This window comes from Pygoscelis adeliae, unplaced genomic scaffold (assembly GCF_000699105.1).
Source record: "Pygoscelis adeliae isolate BGI_AS28 unplaced genomic scaffold, ASM69910v1 Scaffold100, whole genome shotgun sequence".
Taxonomy (NCBI): Eukaryota; Metazoa; Chordata; class Aves; order Sphenisciformes; family Spheniscidae; genus Pygoscelis; species Pygoscelis adeliae.
The window spans coordinates 560,641-586,919 of NW_008824034.1; the positions used below are offsets into that span (position 1 = coordinate 560,641).

The window sequence follows — 26,279 nt, forward strand, 5'->3', positions numbered from 1 at the left end:
ATGTGGGGTGCAGAAATTGGCGGTCTGTTTTGCTATGCTTTAAAGTTCAGCAGATTTAAACTTACCAGGAAGGAAGATTTAAATGCATGTAACTCTTAAGATCATATGAGCAGTCAAAACCAGTTTTACTTACCATCATAGACATAAATATGAGGTGTGCTGACAAGCACTGGTAGGAAATTGTCCTGTCAGGAAAATGTCATGGTGTTTCTTTGTCATCTGCGAAGTAGCAAAAGCTTTTTACATAATAGCCATATTCTCCTCTGATTTCAGAATTATGTAAATCCGTTCAGGGCAGCAGATCTGCTTTGCGTCTGTACCAGGGCAATGGAGAATTGAATTTGGGCTGTATATAGCATGTGCTTTTTGTTTCAATTACTTTATTTTTAAATGACGTGTAAAGGTAAATAAGCCAATCTTTATTAGCTTCTCCCCTTAATCTGTTATGTGTAATGCTAGAATAATACTCTAACATACCACAAGCTTGTGGTCTTGTGAGCCCTCCCAGAGGAAATGGATGCCAAGAGAGTGGCTGTGATGTTTCATTGTTTTAATAGAGATTTGGAGCACTTATCTGGGTGAATTTAGGACTCTGGGCTTTTAACTTCCACAAAGAGTAGTTAACAAAGGGAAAAATTTTATCAGGGGGCATCCTCAAACTCTTCTTGACATTAAGAAGGTAGAGCTCGAGTGCTATCAGGGCTAACCTTGTGGTCGATGGAACAGGGTAGAATGGTTCAATATAGCTCTACCTGCTAGTTGCATATTTTGGAGCCTTTGCCAGTAGTATTCACGTGACAAAGACTATCAAAATAAAGAATATTATAATGGCTGTTTATGGACATGTAAACAGGACACAGTAAAATGCATTTTTTATGTTTGCAGCTGGAGGGGAGATCATTAGTTTTGAAAAGGACAAGAAAAAATGTAAAATGAAAAGAAAAAGTCTCTCTTGAAAGAACTGCTGCTATGCAGGCTTTTAGAAATGTGGTAGTTTTGAACTCTTCAGCTGGGTAGTTATTTACTTCTCTTGTTACCAGTGTTTTCTTTATGATGAGATTTGTGGGTTAATGAAGGATGGGGGTTTTTTTAACCTTTAAGCTGCATAATTTGTTTAGAGCTGTGCATTGAGTTGTTGTGGAAGGTGATTGTAGCACAGTGGAAAGAAGCATTCCTGAATTCTGGAAGAGGAAGGTAGGAACAGGCTGATTACAAAGGAAACCAATTATTTTTGCAAGCACTTTTCTTGAAATTCTGTAATTTAAGGAAGAAAATACAAAAATAACATAGAAGACTTCTGGTAATATACTATTACTAGATAGGGCTTTATCAAAACTGTTGAGGTATTTTGTAATATTAGAATCTTTTTTCACTTGTTTTCAAATGCCAGACATCTAAATTTTAGACTTTTAATGTTGTCTGCAACATTATTTTGCTAATTTTAGAAAATCTTCTGGGAACTTAAGCATGTTTTGTACCTGCATGCTTTAGAGCAGGGACTTGAAGTGTAATGAAGAAGTGATGTCTGTGTGAGGGTACACAATATATCCCTCGTACTGTCTCATGAAAGGGACTCAGCTTTCAGTAGAGGGTGATTTAAAGGTCCTTCAGATTTTTGGGCTGTATACTAGCGGAAGGAAGCGATAGCTAATAAGCTCCATCTCCTGCTGCTGTACGTTACACCATCTGGTCTGAGCGTTTGAGCTTCATGTTGTTAAAAAAAAATTACATATGAGGCAGAGTAAAAGACTCCACACTCCTAAAACTTTAGTGCATTGTCTTCTCCTGTATTCCCTTGCAGAAATAAGGATTCCTGGTGTGCTGTGCTGTGCTTTGTTTGGCTAGTTGTGGTCTAATCACGGTGATGTTACTGTCTCCCAGAGAAAAACAGTGTGATGAGCAGTTCCCTGTGGCTTCCTGGACTGTGGCCTTCTCCGCTGTAGGGGGAGTGTCTGCAAACTCTAAGGAAAGGAAAAGCTGCACTTAGATTCAGACCCCCTCTGGATATTCTTTCTTGATTTGCCAAGCAATTGGAAATTTCTCTCCGTGGAATAACTGGGGTGAGGAAACTGTATGTTTGTGGCTTCACTTAAAATCTCACGGCGGGAATACTTTCCCTTCCCCTCATCAAATCACAATACACAAGCAAACTGGATGTGCAAAGAGACTCTTTTCCCACATGGCTGAAGTGGGTGCTCCCTTCCTAGATCACAACTGTGTTACAAAAGCTTGTAACCTGCTGTTACCATTCCTGTAATGCTGCTTCCAATCTTATAATATCTGCCATCATCAGTGAAAAAAATGCCTTGTATGATCCCAAACAGTTTCATTCTCATAAGTAATTCTTTTGATTTAAAAAGCGAATATCTGAGAGAGGGGAAGAGTGGGAAAAAAACTACTGAGAAGGGAAATAAACTAGAGAAGGATCACAGTGCATTTCCAATCCCCTGCTAACAAATCTCATCTAAGGAATAAAAAAGCATTCTCCAAATGTTACACAAGCTTAACAACCCATTTGTCAGTGTACAGATACAAACAACAATCCTAATTTCCATTCTCTTCTCTGAATCACCAATTTTCTATGGTGTAAAATGCCAGAAATCATAGAAATAAAAATCAGAAGGGGAGAGTAACCCAGCCAGTGTAACAGAAACCAAGATACAGCAATCCTTACAGTAACCTGTGCCCAATGCAAATGAAATATCTACAGCAGAGGCTTAAACTTTTGAGTTAATATATTTTGGAATTCTGTTTGTCAAAACCTGAAATTACATCTGTAAAATGTTCTTGCTATACTAATAGAGCCTCTTCCTATAACACGGCAGGTCTTCTTGGGCACTTTTAAGTAAGTTAAAACCAAGGTATGAACAAACATCAAGACAGAGTGACGAAGTGAGTGTTACGGAACATGGGAACCAGTGAACAGCTCTGCACTTGTCCTACGAGCCATTTTAATACACATACTCTTGCTGTGTCTTTTATGTCACTCTTTTTGAAACAAAGAAGAACTGTCTTGTTTTCTGGAACTAGAAATCTGGTTTGCTTATCTTCTAGAGCAGATGCTGAAACAAAATAACATTTCTTCCCAGGGTTTCTCGATTATGTATCTGTCAGAAGATTTTGTACTTCTCGAAATAAAGAACTGTCAAGAAGTAGCTCAGCGAGTCGATGACATTGCTGTGTATCTGGATAAATAGCAGGGTGGGTGTATCCTAAGTCATTTAGAGCTCAAATTAGTTTTTCTTTTGAGAATGAGACTCAAATACTTCTGAACTTAGTTCTGTAGGGATTTATGTGAAATAAATTGTGACTGTGATTTGAAATCTAAGGTTCTCCTTTCAAAGTTTCAGTTTTATTGGAAGCTGCTCAAAAATCAGTTTCCAGTCACTCATTAGGAATGCTTTGCAAGTGGATGAAGTATCTTTAGCTCAGATGGAAAAAACAGCATGGAAGGAATAAGGTAATGTTTATCACGAGCAGACCGATTCTTTCACCACCGCCGCCCCCACCCCCCAAGCACCAGTTATATAACAAAACAGTGAATACTGAGTAAGGTTGATATAGTCACTTCCAGCTGTAACCTCAGGAAAAATAGTCCGAGGACCTAGAAAAGCCACATATCAAAATATAAACAGTTGCTGTGAAAATCAGCAAGAGATTATGAAGCCAGCAAATTCAAATGATAATATTAGCACGGTGACTAAAGAGACATAAATGTTAAGTTTTGTAAAGTTTTTTGAAAGATTAACTGTGCTTTATTCAGTATTAGTGTACTGGAATTCATAACTGCTACAGAAGTTGCATCTGTAAGAAAGAACATGAGCAACTGGACTGTCTTAAATATTGTGCTCAGAAATAGGCTGTTACAGAAGTCCTAGTCTTTTTTTCTGGTAACTGAAAACGGTAGTATCTGAAAAGCTAGATTCAGTGTTGCCACTGACTTAATGGACGTAAGGTGCTTAGCTTCGCACACGATTTTTGAGCTGCCAAGAAAAACTCAATCATGTGAGCCAGGACTATTACCATGCTTTACAGACAATAGAGAGCTGTAGAGGAAGCTGTTATTAGCTGAAGAGAAGCAGCATCAGGTTATGCTGTCCATGGCCCCTGGAAGTGGGACACATCTGTCTTTTGAGATTGAGGTGCCAAAAACACCTTTCCTGCATACCTGGGAGTGGAGAAGAATCTGGACCTCCCTGCCATTAGCGCTTTCTTAACACGGAAGCATAGCGTGAACTGTGTAGAGCTTTGCTTGGAAAGAAACTAAATGGGAGGTGCTGTATTTCACGATTCAGCCATTGTTTATATCGCTTTACTAGTAAGGCACTTTTCCTGGAATTAAAATAATAGAAAACAAATATAAAGAAGAGTGAATCAACTTCAAAAGCCTAGAGATACTTAAGGTTATTCCACTTTCCTGTAGATGGCATTTCCAAACATCACAAAGCATGCATAATGGAACCACATGAATGTGCTCCTGCTGCCTTTTGGACAAGCAGCAAAGCAATAGAAGTGACCTGCTAGAATGGGTGGAATGTAATCAGTCCTCATGCTTACAAAAATGTGCAGTGTGTGCTGTTAGGAGGCCACCATAGAAGGAAAAGTTAGGGTAATCTTAAACGTTGAGAAAAATTCACTGCAGATTTAGGAACTGTTCTGCAAAACTTCTTTCAATAAAATCGATTTTAGTAAAGCTATCTGAGCTTAATCTATTTTTATTTTTATCTGTTTTTTAAATTTATTTGAATTTTAGTTCTCCCACTGAATGGAGAATTCTTTATTAATTGGATTTGCCACACAAAAAACTTTCTCAGCAATTTATACATAATTTAAGATTACTTCTATTCAAACAAATGACGATGCATTGGTCTAAAAGTGACCTAAGTAAGGGAATAAATGGCCCAATGTGCTTAAACTACATGATTTATCAGAGGGTTTTATTTAAGCTTCCTAACAGTTCTCCAATATTGATGGTTTTGGCTTCCTGGTACAGGTGTACAGTTCCTATGGACAGCAACGTAAGCAGCAAAATATTTGCCAGAAATTCTTAAGGCTCCCTTGCTTCTAAATATTTTAGTAGGATGAAAGTGGTTGGCGTTTAGAAGTACATAAAAACTTGAGTTCCTCTTCATTTTAAATTACAGAGCAAAGATTATTCACATATGATTTTCTTAACAGCATAATGTAATAAAATGTATCCTAGAAATAGATTTTGTTATGTATAAAAGTTATAGAAATGGAAATGCAGATAACGGCGAGTGATCACTTATGGGGATGTTAATTTCTTAATTCATTCAATTTATTAGTCATAAATTTTTTTTCTAAGTCTTAAAAATGGAAGCTCACTTGTGCTTTCACTGATTAACTGTAGAATTTTGTACTTCTGGCATCGTGCAAGAGGCTTGCATGATTTACTTCAATATTGTTCAAGAGAGACAAATAATAAAAGTGAGCATTCATGATAACTAGAAACACAGTTAACAACAATAGTGCAGAAAAGATGTAGGTCTTTTTGTGGCCTGTGAAACATGCCTGCACTTTTCTTCGGGATGAAAGTTTTAAAATTCTGATCAAAGAGCAACTTCAAACATTGTTTAAAACATTTGCACTCAATTCAATTTGAACATATCAAACTTCTTCCTTCTTTTCAAACGCTTGCATGAAATGTAATGATGTCTGCTAGCTTGATCTCTTTATTTCACCATCTATTGAAGAAAAACAATTCTGTAACTTCTTATGCTGCTGTAATCAAGAGAACTTTCTAATTTTTTTATAAAAATCATATCAGGACACTGATTATGTGGTTGTCTGTAATGTAATTTTGTGACATACTTTTAATCCTTCCTAGTAATGAAATTAAAGAAACTGATTGTTACTTTATAACTTTTAGTAGAAATCAAAGGATTGTCTATTGCCCTACATAAAATTAGTTATTCTGTTCAGCTGAAGGCAGGAATTAATCTTAAAATTTCTCAATAATGTTTTCCTTTTGTTATTTCTGTGGGAGTTTTCATATTTGTTACTACAAATGTGTGTATAAATACAGAAGGGTATGCGTGTAGTATTGACATAGTACAATACAAGTTTTGTATTGGTTTTTTTTTAAGGTGCAGTCTTGTACCCTACCCTGTTTAGTCCAGAAAAATAGTCAGATTTTTTTTCTGAGATTTAGCTGTACATATGGAGATGCAGAATATTAGAGGAAATGCAGAAATCGGAAGTGTGTGCACCTGCGTGCTAATTTCAGACCAATTTGGGGTTTTTCTTTGCAACTGGAGTCAGGTAGTAAGAGTTTAAGTAGATAAATATTAGAAAAGATGTCTAATAGTTGCCCCCAGAGGTATTCCCCTGTGCTGCTTGGAAAAGGCGTTATTAATTTCCTCCCGCTCTCGTTCCTTTTCTCTTTTTGTACTTAGGGATGGATTACAAAATTTATTTATCTTTGGCTTTCTGGAAGGAAATACAGAATTCATGAAGGGAAGGGCATGGTATGAAAAAATCCTTGTATTTCAGTTGAGAAAGGAAAAAAGGAAGTTATTTGCCTGTTCTTACTGTATAAATCTTCATTCATGTGAGCGTGTCTTGGATGACCATCTTGTCTGTTACCAGTTATTGTAAAAATAATGATGAACACACAGTACCCATCTGCATTGACAGCACTCCTCCTCCCATTGTGACTGCCATCACATAAAGTGTATCTTTGTTCCTTTAAATATATTTCTTTTCTCCTCCTGTGTATCCAGCTTTTCTGAGTCAGTTCTATATTCAGTAATATTTAGTGAGTTCTAATGAAAAAAGTAAAATGAGCGAAAGAGTAATAAATTTACTGGAGTATCTGTTTGCATGATCTTATTGAGTACAACACAGTTTAATGTCAGAATACACCCAACTTGTGTCTGTGACAAAGGACAAAGCCAGTCCTTTCACCTAACCAGTTAGCACAGGCAAAACTTCCAGCATTATACTACGTCTACGGGTAAAGCTAAAACTGAGTATACTAACTTAGGCATCTTTATTCAGGAATGCATCATGCCAAAATGGTATTTTGATATGCTGCTTGATGGTTTTCGTTGCTTCCTCAACATTTAAACTTAGCTTGAGGAATTTTCTAAGATATTTTGGGGGTTTTATTGATCTTAAAAGTTCGTTTCCCAACGGTTAAATTCCTTAATAAATTAATGCATTAATTTTTATGGGTTTGGGCTTTTTAGTCTTAAGAGAAACTATCTGACGTGCAGTTTTGTATTTTACTTTGGTCTTTGGATTACAACTGTTTCTTTTCTGCAGAATTTTTCTGTGAAGATACAGGAGAAAATGAATTTTATATTTCTGCTTATGGATAAAAATATGAAAAACACAGGTCTGTTTTTAATACTAATTCTGTATGCAGTCAGTCCTTTGACTTCACTAGTCATACTACTGTAAATCAGAAAATAATCTTTCTGTCTTTAACAACAAAGTACATTACAAATTACGTATTGTAGCATGTGTCAATACTTAACCTTGAGTAGTGTTTTGTCAGAAGTGTAAAATTAGTGGTTTTGGAAAGGAAATATTTGTAGGATTTATTTGGTTGGTTTGGTTTGCATGCAGATTCGCAAAGGATTAATCGAACTGTTGATTCTAGGGATACAGTTCTTCCTGGTATCAGTGAGAATTATGCTTACAGGTATGACATGAGTTTAAGCTGATATTGTAGTAGTGATTACTTAATGTTTGCAATTAATTGTTGGCTATTGATCTGTAGAGTTAGGTGTTCGGGGAGAAGGACACTAATAGTTTGCTTTTATTCTATGCTTAGAAAACGAATCTACTTTCAGACAATTAAAAAAAAACAAAAAACAATGTACTTACTGAATTATTTGTCCGTCTTTATGTCGTAGCTGCTGGATCAGACTTTTGAAGATCTCATTGGTGCATGTTTTTAAAGTATCTCTTGGCTCCTTCCCCCACTTTTACTACTTCAATGGTACTATCCAGTATTAAAGTTTGGCTTGCTTCCCAGGGATGGCACAGGGACAGGAGATCAGTGATAGCTCTGGTCAGCGGGCTGGATCACACCTGCCTTCCATATGACTGCAGAGCAGTCATACAGGTGGTCAGACATTGTGTGTACCTTTACCACTGCGTTCGCCACAGGATAGGTTTAGTTACCATTGCTCACCTAAATATTGCTGGTTTGCAGTTAAGGGTTGTCATAGCTTCACTCCGTGCTGTTTTGGAGCCAGAAGATACAGGCAGTGTTTCCTTTTTCCTTCATTGTCCCATTGGACTCCTCTCTGTGTTCTCAAGTCTCTCTTACTCCATGTAGCTGTTCAACTCATTTTCGGTCATGAAAGGAAAGGTCCTTCAAAATAGTCCAGTCTGCTTTCTACATTGCTTTTTTAAAAACGTCTGAGGACTTCTGGCATGCAAACATTTTCTTTTAAGTTTTTCCTTCCAGTCTGGTAATGTCTATTTAAAAAAAAAAAAAAAAAAAAAAAAAAAAAAGCTCATAAATAAAGTTAAGCTTTTCTACTTCAGTCCCATTGTGGTGGCCATTGTGCTTCTGGGTCAGTTGCCATGAGTTCACTTCAGCAAGCCGGAGGCTTGTGCCACTAGCAAAGAAATTGGCAGAGCCAGACTGTACCTTTTGAAATGGCTGCCTCTGAAAATTTGTTTTACTCTAAGTAAGCAAGATGTTCTCTGACAGGAAAAGATTTTGGAGTTGTGGAGAAAAGGAAAGGGTGGTGTTGGATACCTCAGTGCTATTTACTTCTTGCAGAAATAATAGCAGTAAAGTATTTATCGGAGTAGGGCTGAGCATTCCTTCAGGGATATAAAAGCTATTTAGCTAATTTTCACCTTTGTATTTAGAAACTAACATAGAGGATAGGTCTGCCTACTGCAGGCTGTTTCTCCAGTTCATGAATTCCTGGCACCCATCTGCGTGTCATACAGCTGCACTAGACCTCAGTACAAAGTGAGCCGTGTCTGCTTTGGTCTGCTTCTCCCGAACATTATTCCCACTCTCCAGTGAAGTATTATTCAGCCTTGAATTCACCCATGTGATGAATATTCATTTCACAGATAATTATCATCATCCCTGAACACCTCCACTCAAATAAACCAAACTTCTCACACCACCGATCACTTCTGTCACTGTTTTGGCAGCATGAAGCTTATGGTTCCTCATGCTTTAATAATGCTCCATCATCTGTGGTATCAGGCTTGGGTCAAATGACCATGATGAGGGTTAGAAAACTCTTCCTTTATACAATGTGTGATGCTTTAGGAAGAAGAAAAGAGAGGCACCTGCCACTCATCTTTCCATGTGCTGCCTTAAATCCCACACCTGAATGTGAGGTAACAGCACAGTGGACATAAACAAGGTGCTTCTTTGCTGTAACTTGGTGCTCCAATTTAGATATCTATTGTGATCAACTGAGTGTTCAGACGTCATATTTCAGTATTTTCAAGTTTTTCTCAAGGGTTGTAGTTACCAAAAGAAATCTCATTGCTGAAATTGGCTATGGTAATGGATTTATTTAGACTGTCAATTGAGTGGAATAATGTTGTTAGCAAGTACCTATATTTCAGTTGAATTTTATTATCTTTTTAGAAGAATTATATGCATAAAATGTATTTTTAATGGCTAATAAGTCCTACTAAATGAGAAGAAAAGGAACATAAAGGCTGTTTTCTTTCTTTTGTGTAAATATTATTGTTAAAATGAATAAAAGTGCTAAATAAAAAGTAGCTGCAATAACAGGTAAGAGATCAGTCAGTGTCTGAAGTGGTTAGAGTTCAGTAGAAGATTCTTTGCAAGTGAGGTATATACTGACTTGGTGTCTTTAGCAGCATTCAACACAATTTTACAGTTGTTCTGTATTCTGTAAGAATTAGCCTCAAAACATGCTTATCAAATCTGCCCGTTACAATTTCAGCAAACTAGTCTAAGCAAGAAGACAACTATATTAAACAGGAAAACACTGACTTGTGAAATTTGCTGGCCCGTATCTCTTAAGTTTTTCAGTAGCAGTGCATCAACAGGCTGCTTCTCATTCAGTGTTTTGTTTTCTGTCCTGGTGTCCATCCATTCATTCCTTGCTACAAATGATAAAATGTATCTGTATAAAGATAAATTCCTCATTTCGAATTGAAATAAACCAGGGAGATGTGGGAAGAGGACAGCGATGAGGGATGTACATACTCTTCTGAATGTGTGTGTGGTTGACAAGACGGTTCAAATAAGTTCTTTTTATTAGCCTGATGAAAATGACTCTTTGTCCTATCTTCACTTTCTTCATTGCTACAGGGCAGCTCACTGTTCATCCTTCTTGGTTTTGAGTCATTCTCATGTTCAAACCCACTGAGTCCAAGCCCTTCCTTCCCTCCTTCCCCCTCCACTGGGAGCTCTATCCTTAAAAAATGTCTGCTCCTAATTTGGTGCTCAGTTCTTCATGTGTTTACTGAAATAGGAATTGGACTGGTTTATGAGAGTTCTGTCTGATTAGAGTTTAGTCGGAGAGTGTCTTGCTATGTTTTTAGAGAGAAGTGATTTAAGCTCCTACAAACAAATGTTGTGGGGCTTTTTTCACTCATAACCGCTTCTAGATATGCTGCTTGCATCCTTTGCCAGTTGTCCTGATCAGCTGTGCTGTTTATTTCCCATTTGCTCTGTCACTGCTGTGTCTAATATCAGACACAGTACGAAATGGTGCAGCTCAGGAAATGGTGAAGCAGCTGGTAGGGAAATGAGACAATACCAAATGGTGGATAATGTGAAAAAAAGGCAAAATCCACATGTGACTTGTACCCTATGGGGGAACTCTTTCTCATGAAGACTCTGAACTCAGCAGGTTTGCATGAAATATTTAATAGGAAAAAACAATGGAAAAGAGCTTTAAGGTCTGTTTAAAACATAAAGCTGTCTGCTAGAAGAAACCTTTGTGCATAAGGATATTTAAACATTTCCTTTTTCTTCAATCTGAAAACATTTCCTTACATAACTGGATATTAGCTTATATGTTTTTCTGATACACTTTTTTTTTCCCTGTAAAATAGTGTTAAGTCAAGATTGTGAAGTTTATAGTTACATGTTTTTACTGTTTTTGTTTTGTTTGTTTTCCTCCTCCTTAATATAATGAGTGGACGTGTGAACTGTGCTTTTCAGTATATGAAATAATTACTGCTACAGTCCTTCCAGAACAGCTAACAGTAGAGCTAAAGCGTGTTTTTATAGAATAAACCCAAAAGAATTGAGACACTTAACCCTCCTGTAGCGTTCTTGTTCTTAGATCGCCAGCATGATTCCAAATGGCTCAGGTGCAGGATAGGACCCTCTTCTTCCTGTCAAAACACCTGTCTCCGTGGTGTGCATTAAAGCACGAGGGTTATCTAAAACAAAGGTATATTTCTTTTTTTTGTGGTTAGCTGTGGCCTTAGTGTTTGGATTCATATCTGCACAGATTCTTTTAGCAGTATATATAAGTGTCTTTGAACATGGTTTGATACACAGTTGCTCTCATTTTTGCTTGAATCTGGTATTTCCCTGGAGTCTCTGTTTTGCGTGCTTTCTCCCGTATGTGTCCCTTTTCTGATCATGGCTTAATTACATTTTAAGTGCCTTCTGTGTTACTGTCTCTGCCACCTCAATTAGTTCACCTCCAACTGTGTGAATTTTTTAACAAGGAGGCACAAAGTATTTCCAGCAATACAGAACATGAGCTTTGCTTATCTGCCTATGGCAAGCTTTCCTTCAGGGCATGGAGGAGTTTACAGGGTCGCTGTAGGCTAATCTGTTAGTGAGATATCTTGCTCTTTTGGTTTTATTTATTTTCTTTGGGTTAGAGTACTCTCAGCTGCTGTGGAGGCTCATAACTTTGGCTTTTCCCAAGCATCATTGATCAAGCAGCTTTGCAGAACCAAGAATTATGGTGAGCTCACAGGCTCTCAGTTGCCCACTGCTGCAGAATACAAGGTATGTTAGCTATGAAGAAGGCTACCGGTGTGCATCTTCTATTCCACAAATAAAATGTCTGAAAGGCAGATGCTGGAAAACTTCAGAAGCAATTTTTATGGGGAATGCTAATACTGTAGGCAATTCCTCCTGTGTTTTTCAGTCTGTTAAGATCCAAACAAATTAGATCATTTTCTAATTTCCTTTTTCAGGATTTGTCTAACAAAGTTGTTGAGTCAACAACTTCTAGTTATCTCATGTTAGGTATTCAGCCTCCCAACCATCTTTATACACATTAGCAATACAAATATATCCATTTATTTGATGATGAAGGGGATTTGCTTTTAGTTGTGGATAGTCAACATTACCTATGATTCGCATTAGAAAGAGCAGGTGCCTGCCGGCTAATTTTCAAAGGCAAGCAATCACATTTTGATGCTTACCGGTCAGTGACTTGTTATTTCCCAGGTATCAGTTATATGGCTGTGTCTGTGTGAAAGATAAAAATGCTATGTGGTTAAATCACAGGCTGGAGTTTTCAAAGTCAGTGACTAGAATAGCTGCTTAAATGAGTATTATATGCCTAGATAAGCCACTTAGTATTTTAAAACAATTAGAACTCACATTAAGAAAGGGCAAGGAAACCAAAGAGGTCTGGAGCTGCAAAAAATGTAGCCAAGTGCTCCTACCCACATAAAAATACTGGAGTTATTTCTTCGTGTAGTGGCTGTCTTCCCAAAGTTTGGATAAATTTTGATGACAGATCATGGGGACTCGCAACACTTGTTTAAACTTCATGAAAATGTACAGAGGTCTTTTGATTTGGTGTGCTCTGGAATTCTTCTCATACTTAGTTCCCTTTGGTGCAGCACAGGAACAATGGTGGTACTTCCCTCTTTTGGAGCTCTACATCAAATTCTGAGATGGAAAATTTTGTAGATACCATATTATATGCTTAGGCAATTTATTGTGCTGACACAAATGTCTCAGATTTTCATCTTTCCTTGGTAACCATGATGTGCATTTTAGGGTAAAATATGTTTTAAGAGCTGTTTATTTAACTTAAATAATAATAATGATGCTGTGTGACATTGATGTGAGATCACCACAGTGTATTTTCTGGGGATGCACACCTGGAATGTTTTCACATGTATCACTGTTTTCAGCTGAGTTACTTTGATACATCTTGACGGTATAAAACCAAAACCAACACTGTTTTGTGGTTGCTGAAACGGAATGTAATAGTCTTTATAATTTATATAGTTACTTATAGAAATATAGTGTAGAAGAAATAATATCTGGAAATATTAGAAAATCTAATAAAGGTCTTGGAAGGAAATTAGTTAAACAGTTGAAAAATAGTTACTGTGATTGTACGGATCAAAAATAAGACATGCAAAACGGATTATTTCCATTAAATGGTCTTAATATTACTTAGACTGCAGTAGAGCTGACATTTAAGTTTGAACTGCTGTTATTGAAAGAAATCCCTTTGGTAAACTGAACACTTGAAGAAAGAAGGGAGCAGAAGCGGTCAGAATTTTTTGAAGGCAGTTTAATCTCCCATTTCTTGATCAGATGGAACATTTGATGACAAACCCCTCAAGAGTGTTTTGGGGGAAGAGGGGTTATTTGACTGACAAGCTGTATCCGCAGTCGGCTAATCAAATGGAACGGATGTGCCAAGTTGTCTTTCATATGTTCTCATTTATGTCAGATTGGCAGCTGGATGTAATTGGATGTGAATGGAAGTGCTGAAGAGGTTGTGCACATGTGCATGCTCTCTCTCTTCCTTGTTCCAGGATTAATCTGAAGGGTCTATTTGTTGGTCTAAATGTTACTTAGTGGTTCAGTCTAAATTAAAGAATATGCTGCATCCACAGTAGATGTTAATTTTTTAAGACCACTTAAGATCATGTCCACCACATGTAAATTTTTGAAAGATACGGAAAAAAGAAAAAAAATTGTGCAAATATGTGCACCCCTAATCCAAAATAGGGCAAAGTCAAACTGTTTAGCTGTCCTAAGCTCTAACAGGGGGTATCTTGCAGTCTGAGTTGATTTTTTTTTTTTTAGTGGAAAAGGTGATTACACATTAAAAAGCAGTTAGTGGATTTATGGGGAAAAGGGAATATTTTAACAGTGAAAAATCAATTTTTGGGTTGGATTTTCAAAATTCATGGAAACAAAGTTGGATTTCCAGTTTTATTGTTGGGGCATAACCCAGTGTCTCTTGAAAACCTCACCGAAGAGATGGTTTTAAAATGCTTCATAGCACTCTGTGTTCCACGACAGCGGTCTTGCCAGCAGTCTTTGCTCTGTAGGGCTGATACTTTTCATTAAGAGCCCTGGCCAACCTGGTCTAACTTGGCCCTCCTTTGAGCAGGGGAATGTGCTATTGACTGCCAAAACTCCTTCCAATTTCAGTTATTTTAAGATCCTACAAATTCTATATTTATATACTTCTGTATCTATGTTTATGTGTATCTAATATTTCACACACTTATGTCGTGTATATATATGTATACATAAAAAAGCAAGAGAGAGAAGTATAAAATCAGGTATAGTATTCTGCAGATGTTAGACATCCCACCAAGAAAACAATGGATGAAAATTTCAAATTTTGGCTCCATTAGACAGTCTTTTTAGCTGTGGATGCTTGAGAGAGGTATCAGATGTACTTTCAGGATTGACAGCATTTGTGGTGTTGATCCCCAAGGTCTGAAGAGGTTTTGCTGGCAGTATGTGTGTATCTGCTTGCTGTGACCAGCAGACTTGGTGACACTGGAAGCTTGCAAACTGGGATTTGTCAAGCGTTCTGAACCTGAGCGTTCAGAAAGGGTCAAGCATTTATGCTTCCAAAGTAATATGTAATACTTGTTCTGGTTTATTATGCTTCCTGACTTCTCAAAAATCACAGCAAATAGTTCACCCTTCAAAGCCAGGACTGTCTGTCAAGATTTACGAAGATATTCACTCTTGCTGCTGCTGGCTTTTGTCTCTTACTACGAGCTTTTTCTCTTTTGATTTCTGTAAGCCATTTTCTGCTCTGGATTTCTAGCAGATTCACAACAAAAAGGAAAGAATACGTATGCTAATCCTGGCTGAGGTTTGTCAGTGTGGAGGGGGGCGATTGCTTGTGTTGAATTTCTTCTTCCTGCTTCACCTTTTTCCATCCAGGCCCAGCCACGTGCTTGGGGGTGGTGGAACATGGAACAAGCAGCACCCTCCTTCTCTACACGCTATTTACCCAAATGTCCTGGTTGCTTGTTAGTTTTCCTAACCCTTTTGCTTGCGGAGGTTTGAGAGGAAAGTAAAGCCTTACCTATTCATTTCTGCAACTTACTACTACAATGAGAGTAATTGCAAAAGGCAAAATACAACGTAGATCTGCCATTCACATACAACCTTCTTAGAAAGCCCCTGAGATCGAAACAAAACCAGCCAAATGCTAAACAGAATGTCTCATGCTCTGCCTTGAAGGTGGCTACACCCTGGCTCTGACAGGCTGCTGAGGTGGGGTGAAGTCGCCAGGCAGGAATCGCAGGCTGCTGTGCCACCGGGCCTCCAACTGAGGGCAAGAGCCTCTTGCTGAGAGCGGCTCGTGGGACCTCGCACCCCAGGAGAGGCTGTTGCTCCTGTTTTCCTTGCTTCTGTGATGACAGCACAGTGACAGCAGCGACTGGTCTTTGTGCTCCTGCCGCAAGGCACTGTTCTCCTGTTTGTTGTGTAAACACACAAGGTGATGCTGGTACTTCACCCCTTCCTTGAAGGCATTTTGCCTCTAGGTGCTTAGACCTCTCTGTAATACCTGCTCCATTGCAAATACTTCTTCCTAATTTTCAGTATTTTTAACAATTTGTCAGTTGGAATGGGAACAAGTGCAACTTTGTCAGTGCCGTCTTGCAGAAGCCTTCCGCTCCCTGGCGCTGTTTCATAACTGAAATAACTCATTCACTGAGCATTCACTGAAACTGGCACAGGGTGATACAAACTGCCTTCCTCTGCTCCAACCTGCCTCCATTTGCTGTCTGCCTTCCATTCATGTCACTTCAAAGGAAAACGGCTAGTAGTATCCTTGATAATCTCTTAAGCAATTTTAAAATTATATTAGAGCGTTCGTAGTTTTTGGTGAAAGTTAAGGTGAGGAGCTGACTTACTCTGTGATCATTCTTTTTGAGCAGCATCTGTGGTCTGAGTGCCTCAGGTCTGTTGAATATCTCATTGGTAAAGGAGAATGTTTCTGGTAAATCTGTTGATAGCAGCTTTCTAAAAGTATTTCCATCATCACGAAGATATGCACTTGCCAGATGCTTGCTCTGAGACAGTCACACTGACCTGAAGCCTAAGTGCTACCTTCTTTACCTGGCCCACTGGCTTCATAGAATTCACTTCTGGATTTACAGCACTGTAAATTAAATCAGATTTTAGACTTCTGGATTTCAAAATATGTTGCCTTCTAACACTAAGACGGTGAAATTTATAAAGATCCCTGCTTTGCACGTCTTGTATTTAAAAAAGGCTTTGATGCTCATGTATCTTAAGTCAATGGTTCAACTGGAATTTTAAAAGAGAAACAATTTCAGTATCTTTAGAAACAAAAGGTGTATTTTTAAAATACTCTGTAAACCAGAATCAAAACTCTTGGTAGAAATTAATTTCGTATTTCCATCTTAAGTTCTATTAGAAAGCGACAGCTGGCATGAAAACTCTGCGGTTGATGTTTGAGTGAAAGTGATTCTGCTTTAAATGTAACTGTGTTCAGAAATGGCTACCAGAAAAGCATCTCTGAGTTGAATTCAAGTTTGTAGGGATATAGCAACAATCTGAGGGTAATTTCACTTTGAAGAATGTTAGCATACAGTTTACACTCTGTTTAATAATTCTGTCAATCTTTCTTCTCTGAAGTGCCATACAGACTTTGAAACAAGTTAGAACCACAACCTTAATTTTGCCTGTTAAGAATTGGAAATGTACTGGACCAAAGCTAGCAGTACTCCACTGTTTCACGCTCTATGGTTAATCTTGAGGAAGAATATTGGTTCATATGAAACTTTTTCAAAGAGAAAAGCTAGTTAATCTGCTCTAGATTATTTGAGTCATAGTTCTGCTGTACTTCATGAAAGTCTTATCTTGCTTGCTTTTTTTTTTTTTTAATGAAAACCTTAAGAAAATCTACAGGCTAAGGCTCTGGCTAGCTTTAATTTTGAAAATTTAATGACAAGAAGAAAGGATCCATTATCTATTTCTTCCCTGAAACACATACACAAATGCCAAAACTTGTAACTGAAAAATTATTTCAGAACCAAGGAACCTTTACATTTCTTGAAAGAAAATTGTAATGCTTTTCTCTTAGAATAGAGTTTTTGGAAACAGAAAATCTTTCTTCTTGAAAATTCTTCATTTCCCAATAGATTTTTGCATATGGATAATGAAATTGTAATTAAGTGTATTATAAGACAAGCTTTTCCAAACTCTATTTCAACTGTAGCATTAAAAGAACTTCATTTATCCTCACAAATTATGTTGAGGTTCTTTCTCATCTGTGATAATCAGATTTTTTTTTTTCTTTTCCTCTTGTCTTTAATAGGGTAGAGTTAGTGTGGCCGTTATTTAAGATGAAGTAGGTTTCCTTTATCAGAAATTTAGGTTAAATGCTAACTCCTGGCATATGCTATAGTTTTATAACTGTAAAATTCATTAAAGGAGAGATATTTATGAGTACCTGCAGTAGAAATTTCTCTTTAACAGAATCTTATGAATGGAAGTACTTTACCTCGGAAAGCTACACTTTAGGAATAGGAAAGGCTATAGCTAGCAATATTTAAGATGTATTTGAACTTGAAGGATTAAATTCCTAGTCAATCTGATAATGACAGTGTTTATTCCTAAATTAAACTGAGACCCACTGCATTCACATTGTAGCTCCAAAAGCCTTCTCTCTGGCTAGTTACTCTTGAAAAACAAAATCTCTAACATTAAAAATTTCCAGTGATCTACAAAAAGAATATGCTACTTCTGGGGAAGGAGAAGTAGAATATGTCTATGTCCTCATAGGATCAGGATGATTTCCATGCAGAGTTTGAGAAGTACATTTCCTTATCCATGTTGATTTTAATAGTAATAAAAATAAAAATTAGTACCTGAGAACTCCAGGAGCATTTTTAAAAATAGTTTTCAGTCTGCTTCTGCCCTCTTTCTTTAAGTTTGAAGAATTGGTCTGAGGAAGAGACTAGAAAGATATTTGCCATGAGGCGTGTGTTGGAACCTCATCCTCTGGTTCCTCTGGGGAAAGACCTGAGGAATAAAGAGTTTCCTTCTTTCTCATAAATTTCACAAGCCAACGAGTTTCCTGAAAGTGCAACCTCCTTTCCTAATCCCTTAGCTGCCTAATCTGCAAATTTCATGAAACTCCTTAGTGTTATAGCAGACTCTGATTCCTCTTTTATTCCTCCTTTATTTGTTATTACTGTTATTTTTAACTTTCTAGCAGGTCTGGTGGTAACTGGAGATTACTGTAAGAAAATTAACTACATAGATAAAGGAACGCAAGGAAAAGTTGAAATACAGTAAAAGAAAACATCTACAATACAATGCATTTGATATATAAGTATAAAAACTCATGGTATCTTTTATGTGCAGACTATGTGCAATAGGTATATCAAATTTTTTTTTATTAAAATAAATGCGACTGAGAATCTGTTTTGGGCTGTGATAACAGTGTAATTGGTGATAAACATGAGATTTCTAAAGCAAATTAATAGTCAGTGTAATGTGCTTTTGCAAATTAACTTATTTTTGGCTTCTTCCTCAATGTTTTTTGTATGAATGGTTACTGAAGTTTAATGTCTTTGAATTATATTGTCCTAGGAAAGATGTGGCATGTTCTCAACATGGAAACAAGTAAGATCTTTGACTAAATGAAATGTGAACACACAAAGACATTCACAAAGTTATCTAGCAGGTTGTGTTACACAAATGACTTTATGAAGTAGCTTAAGATCTCTGCCCATTTAATTCTCAAGTCCAGTGTACAGCCAGTAAACCATGGTCCTCAGGTGAGAAATGAGAAATTTTAAGGGCCGTTGAACACACTGAATTTACCAGAGCGCTCAATAGCCCTCAAAATTTCTCATTTAGGAGGGTGCATATGTATTGCTTCCAAAAATGAATGTGAACTTCACTTTCCCCATTTGATTTACATTTCTTCCTCCCATCTTCCCTCCCTCCCCCTCTCTCTCTGAGTCTCTTACGCCATGAGTAGCGGGTCTGCCTTTCTTCTCTCTACATACAATACACCTGCTGATTAAACCATTGGCATAAGTTCAGAGTGTGAAACAACATACACAAATTCGCAGTGTAACACTAGAAAATCCCAAACCCTGCACCAACATCAAAACTGCATGTTTGGAACGTTTTTGCCCCTGCATTCCCATTACCACTCCTTCAGACACCAGCTTGGTAACTAACGTAAACATGATGCTATTCAGGTCAATGTATATTATTTGCCTTTCTGGAATTCCTTCCGTTATTGTTCAGGATCTTTCCATCAGATCTGCTCCCCGGACTCTGATATTTGCAGTATTCTGAAATAACTTCCAGTGTGAAAGAGGAAGGAGACCAAAATAAGTACCATGGATTTAAACTTCCAAGACATTGATATTTTCTCCTCGCCTTTGAGCTACTTAGGCTCCTTTGTAGTTGTACATCTGCAGAGATAGAGCAATTTGTACATTTTCATCCAGAGAATTGATTTTGTGTGTGTTTGGGCGGGGAGCATCCTTTAGAGTAAGAACCACCTCGTACCAAGAATCAAGGATAAAATAAATTTGTGAATCTATGACATTTAAAGAAACTTTTAAAATATGTAAGTCAGAATTGTTTAATTATATGATAGGGTTCATAAAAGGCACGTAATAGCAACTTGTCAAACTATTCCAGTTTATAAATAATTTACATTTTTCTGTAAGCTTTTTCTCTAGTTGAAGAGATAGGTCGATTAAGTAATTTAAGTAAGTATTATTTGTCATTCTGTTATTAATACAAAATAACATTTTTCCATAAGGGAATAGGAAAATTTGAAAGGAAGGTTCTTTATGCTCATTTCTGTTTATACAATAGTTTTGTGATACTCTTTTATCTACTTTGTTTGGACAGACTTCTCTTTATTTTAAATATTTATTTATTGAAATAAGTATTCATTTATTCTTCCAGTTAGTTGTTTGAAATTAGCAAAGTTTTTGGCAAATGGCAGCATTGTGGAAATTCCACAAGTCCTGCAAGTCCACTAAGTTTGCAGAAATACTAAGTTGAAGAGCAGAGCCTCCATGGTCTTTCACTTGGGTAATTTTTTTTTTTTTTTTTGCGTGTGCCGAAAAAACTAAAGAGTTGCAGAAAGAGTAGCTGGCACACAGTTATTCCTGGCCATGCAGAGGACAATGAAATAGTCCTGAAGATGCACTGGGATAAATGCTTTATATAAGCATGAAAATCCTAACTGTAAGTTGTTAACTGTACTGGTGGCTAAATCGATGCTGTAGTAAATAAATACTTGGTGAGTGTATCTGGAGTTTTCAGTAGCACCCTGTTGGTGAACAAAGTTGGAGCAGTGTTAGAGCTGGCTGCCTGTTCAGCTGCCTAATTCTCATATCAACGTGAGCACCTTAAATAGCAAAGACACTGGTGGCCAGTGAGGTCAAACTTTTCTTTAACTGCTCACCTCTGAAGATTTTTTTGGGGGAAAATTAAGTTGCTTAAAGGTAGAAAGAAAGGGATCTGTTAATTGAAATGTGATTTATTTTTTTAATGCACCCAGCCTTCTTTCCTTTTCTTGATCATTAGATTTCTTTATACATTACTTTTTGTAAAAAGAAATTAATATCAATGAGGGATAAAATACTTGTATTTTTAACAGTTGTGTTACAGTAGGCTCCACAAGGCTCCAGAGATGAAAATCCTGTCGCAATCTTCTATATACATTTGTAACTGCAACCTTTTCTGTCCTCTGTCCACAGTTCATGCAAAAACTTGAATTTCATATACATATTCCCTCATTTCTCTTGTGACTGTGTCTTTTTGGTAAGACTAAATCTATCATAAATCCACGCTTAAACTCTATCTATCTATTTCTATATAAAGAAATATATAGTATTTTAGGTAACAAGGTTAGATATGCAGACTAAAAGCAGCCACTTTTGGCATTCTAAGTACTCTTCAGAAAATGCATCCTGTGGGAGTTAAAATACTACAAAAGGTTGTATACTTAAGAAATAGACTATTAAGGCAATATATTGTGTTAGACTCCAGTTGAATATGAGTTATAGTATAAAAAAGTCACTTTCTTTGGCTCCACCAAAAAAAGTTAGCTAAAATATTGAATATGTTAGCTGCTACGTTTTGAATTAACATATAGACTGAAGGGTAAATTCTCTGCTTCTTAAACATGTGTAATCTAATTAGCATTTGTGAGATTTACTGGGAGGAATTTTCCCCTTGGCGTATGCAATTGCAAACAGGGAGAACGTGGGCTGCAGGCTGCTGGGGCAGGCATCTGCCTGGAGTGGACATCCATGTAGAGAAGTGCCTGCATCCTTGCTCCCTGAGGACCTGGCATCAGCTGACATGGTTCATGAAGTTATGAGAAGATTTGTAATTACAGGGAAGTTCCTCAGCTGGTGACAATAAGTAGAAATCTGCTTTGAAGGGGAAGGAGGTTCAGAAAATGCTTCTTGAGATCACAAGGTGTAATTTAGTTGACAGAGACATACTCTAAGAACCCTGTGTTGCTGTAGTACTTTACGGAAATCTAAGTTAAAAAATAATAATACTGCTTTTTGAGAGAATTTTTAAAAAAAAGTTACGGGGCAATTTCATGGGGGTTATTTCTGAGTGTGGGCCTCAGTCAAAATTGAGACTGGTATTAAGGCTAATAATTAACCCTGTTGTCTCTCTTATTTCATGAGGAAAGCATTAAGTGTGTTTTTCAGTATAAATTTTTCTTGATGTACATCAATAAACTATCCGCCTTTGGAAGTACCTTCCTCATTAGCGCTTATGAGAAGCACCAAAGACCTGCTAGTGTCTTTAAACACGACTGTCCAAATGCATGAGCCTAATTTACTTTCCTTGAATTTTATATGGTTTTAGCAGCTAAATCTTAATTTTCTTTGATAATATACTACTTTAAATGGCAGTATACATTTATTCCTCTTTTTTATGTCATCTGCTAAAGCATGTGTTAACCATGATAAATTTCTGATGGAGTGGACAATCTGGACTGTACCCCTGCATGTGACAAGCTGGCTCATTGCTAGTTGTCAGCTACTTGCCAGCAAGATTTAGCATTCCCCTTTCCTTCAGAGCACAGGTGCAGTACATGGAGTGAAGCTCCTGTCTACTTTTTTATAGTAGCTCAGCTCAGTTAAGCAGAACTTTAAATCAGATGTTTCACAAGAAAGCATTGACTCACCTCTTCGTTACTGAAAAATGTTTGGTGAATAGTGTGGCCAGCAGGAGCAGGGAAGTGATCGTGCCCCTGTCCTCGGCACTGGTGAGGCCGCACCTCGAATACTGTGTTCAGTTTTGGGCCCCTCACTACAAGAAGGACATTGAGGTGCTGGAACGTGTCCAGAGAAGGGCAACGAGGCTGGTGAGGGGTCTGGAGAACAAGCCTTATGAGGAGCGGCTGAGGGAGCTGGGGTTGTTTAGCCTGGAGAAAAGGAGGCTGAGGGGAGACCTCATCGCTCTCTACAACTACCTGAAAGGAGGCTGTAGCAAGGCAGGTGTTGGTCTCTTCTCCCAAGTAACTAGTGATAGGACAAGAGGAAATGGCCTCAAGTTGCGCCAGGGGAGGTTTAGATTGGACGTGAGGGAAAATTTCTTTACTGAAAGAGTAGTTAAACATTGGAACAGGCTGCCCAGGGAAGTGGTTGAGTCACCATCCCTGGAAGTATTTAAAAGACGTGTAGATGAGGTGCTTAGGGACATGGTTTAGTGGGCATGGTGGTGTTGGGTTGACGGTTGGACTCGATGATCTTAGAGGTCTTTTCCAACCTTAATGATTCTATGATTCTATGAAATAGTGGCATCCACAACCTCCATTTAAATGAACAATGTAGTCCCTTCAGGGTGGAGTAGAATCAGCCTGCTTATATGATTCAGTCTGTATTTCATTGATACTCGGCTCTGGGATAGTAATCTGGGACTGTTGCTGGCTTTTTAATTCTTGGTTTATGTGCAAGTCCTTTTTGAATTTGGTAAAGAAAAAATAAGAATTGACGTTCACCGTTTGGAACCATATTTTGTATAAAGGTGATTTTATTCATTTAGTGCTGTCAAAAAGAAAGTAAAAGCTTGGAGTGTAATGCAGCTATGATGGTTCAGTGTCCAACATCAATATCTGCACTCTTTGTGTCATACAAAGGTTTGGTCCATGCTGTCTAATTAAACCTTCAAGTGGAGCTTGTTTGTTGTGTATATAATACATAATTAAAACGAGACTTAAAAATAGGTCATTGTTTGAGCAACGCTGTACTTAGTTATATCCAGTAACTTCCTGTGAGATTGCCTCTGTGTTTCCCATGTCCTACGAGCTTTGAAAATCTCAGAAAAACAGTGCTTCTCTGAAGACTAAATGTTTTGTGTTTACCATCTTAGCCATAGGGGAAGGAGAGTTTTTTCCAGAGGGTCTTATAGGTTTCAAAGTCTCTCTTGCAAGCATCTGTGTAGGATTGAGAACAAGTAGCATCCAGTCTCAGCTTCCATTTGTGTCCACAAGTACTGCCTTGAACCACTTTTCCTCCTTCCTTCTACCAGTCAACCAAGTGCCAATTTTACACAGGCCCCAGAGAGCATGAAGAACACTGCATTGTAATGGTAGATAAAGTTCAAATGCCAAATGTTCGCTCTACTGCAGAAACTATGCAGCTGCTTCCCAGCATCTTGGCTATTTTCTCCTAGCCATCTCCATCAAACCTCATAGTCAGCCTCAAGGCATTTGAGAGACTTGGAGAACAGAGCTAGTGAAGGTGGCGTATGTTGCAGCTTCTCAAGTGTAGGGCAGAGACCAAGTCCTCCTCCTGTGAACAAGGGGAAGAGATCAGAGCAGTGATGGAGCCCTCTGGAGGGCCCCACATCTGTCTTGCTGCTCCAAAAGGAGCGGGAGCAGTGATGGCCGGTGCTGCTGGGATAGGCCAGCTGACACAGTGACAACACCAGGGAGACGGGATGACCTTCCAGGACTCTTGCATAGGAACGTGAGGCCACGGCCACTTCTTTCTGTTTGCTGCCCACCTTCTTCCCCTGCCCTCTAGAAAAGAGTTGCCATTCCCTGAGCTGAAAGCCAGCCAGCGTGGGCTGTCACTACAACTGAGACCTTCAGGAATGTTTTGATGGCAAAAGAAAGATATACAGAGATAGATGACTTAAAAATTGAGCCACCTCAGCATATTCTAGTTTAGCATTTGGTTTGTAGATTTTGGTCGATACCTTCGAGAAAATACCAGGGCTTTTTGTTATTTCTGAGAGCGTGCTTAAAATAAGAACCATTCCTCTCACTGGCTGGTAAGTGGATTAGTTTGGCAAATTAAATCTTTAGTTAGGATGACAGTAGAGGAGAGTATTTGTCCTCAGTCTCTATCAATGACTTGTCTCTAATGTTTCTTTTCTAGAAATTGAAATAATACTGTATGCATGTTTGATATTGTATTTAGTCTCTCAAGATGGCATCCCAGGTCGGATGTTCAATTAGGGAGTGCAGTTCTGTAATTCTTATTTAATTAGAACTCCTTGTCTTACTCCTTGAGAGTTGCATTTGTAATTGGATTCTCACAAGTGAGAATATGCAGAGGCTATCTCAAAGGGAAGTTGTAATTTGCTGATGTGTTACTTGCCTGTAGTTCTTCGAGAATGTTTCCTCTGCATATTCACATTATGGCCTTCTGTTTGTCCTCGGATTTCTACTGCCCTACAGTTGCGGTGTTTGGTAAGAATAACTGAAACATTGAGCACTGTACAACTCTTTAAAATCTCTGAGTGCTTGGTGTCATGAGGTGGCACTTGTACAGTCCTAGTAGTCACTGCTCTTCTAGGAAGTTCCTGTAGGTCACCAGCACTGGAGAACCAAAACCCACTGGTGTGAATATGCAAGGACAGCACTCTCAAAGAGCAAGCCAATGGTAAGTACCCTTTCTTTGTCTTCTGTGATTAACCAAGTATTTCAAATGTTATTTTGTAAATATCCTATTTGCAAATTTGCTACGCTTTCCCTATGATAAAAACACGTTGAGATTAATTTTAGAGCTATTGCCTTTCTGGCAAAAACCAAGAAACTATCTGTATTTGTAAGTACTCACTTCAGTTGTAAATTGATGTATTATCAGCGTGTGGGTGTGTACACATGTTTGAGCTATAATATATATTTCTACCAGACAAAAAGGCACAATTACAGTGCAGTATTTTACAGAGTTACACTCTTTTAGTTGTATTACACTTACAGTAGATTAGGTAGCAGAGTGAGTCACTGACCAAAAAAGTCTTCTAATAGTAGTAACAATGTTAATTCTCAAAGCAGATTCTCCAAAAGAAAATCAAAGGTATATTGCTTTTCACTTCTAAATTTTTTTTCTGAACTTTTGTTTTTTCCAGACATGGAATTCTGTGAGACTCCCCATATTCTGTGCTCTGGCTATCAAACAGATTTACACGGTGTAGCTGAGCACAGTTACCCGCTAGAGGTGGGCTCAGATGTGGATACTGAAACAGAAGGTGGTGCATCCCCGGATCATGCCCTGAGGATGTGGATGAGGGGGATGAAATCGGAACACAGCTCCTGTTTGTCAAGCCGGGCAAACTCAGCATTGTCCCTCACTGACACTGACCATGAAAGGAAGTCTGATGGGGAGAATGGTAATAAAGAAATGCATCTAATGTACTGAATAGAAGTAGTAATTTATTTGAAAATTTCTTCTTCTACTTCTCTTTTATTTTCCTTTTTTCTTTTTTTGTTTGTTTTTGTTTTCTTTCTTTTTCCCCCTTCCTTCTTAGGTCTCTGTGTTATATGAAAGGTGAAAGGGTTGTTTGGTATGTGTGTTGTATTTATAGCGTAGATGGAAAATAAGACAAAAAATGAAACAATGTTTTGGTTAAAACGTCATTCTTCTAGAGACCAGTTACTTTCCCACATTCTCCATTTTTATGCCATAGGACATTTATCATTTGAGTTTAGTGGCCTATGAATTAGGTTCTAAAATAAATCTGGATATGTACATTTATATCACATTTTGTGTAGAATTGATTGGGCACGTGCTGGCTTCTGGGCGTAGCTTTAAGACTCTACAGC

At 37.8% G+C, this 26,279-nt stretch overlaps 1 protein-coding gene across 1 annotated transcript in view; it reads left to right on the forward strand.

Annotated features, from left to right (window-relative positions):
• The window catches only part of TENM1 (teneurin transmembrane protein 1), a 253,686-nt gene that overhangs the window by 5,641 nt on the left and 221,766 nt on the right, over positions 1–26,279 (forward strand). The window contains exon 2 of the mRNA XM_009331179.1: positions 25,586–25,846. Within this exon, the coding sequence (XP_009329454.1) occupies positions 25,586–25,846 (261 nt within the window). The remainder of the gene's footprint in view (positions 1–25,585; positions 25,847–26,279) is intronic.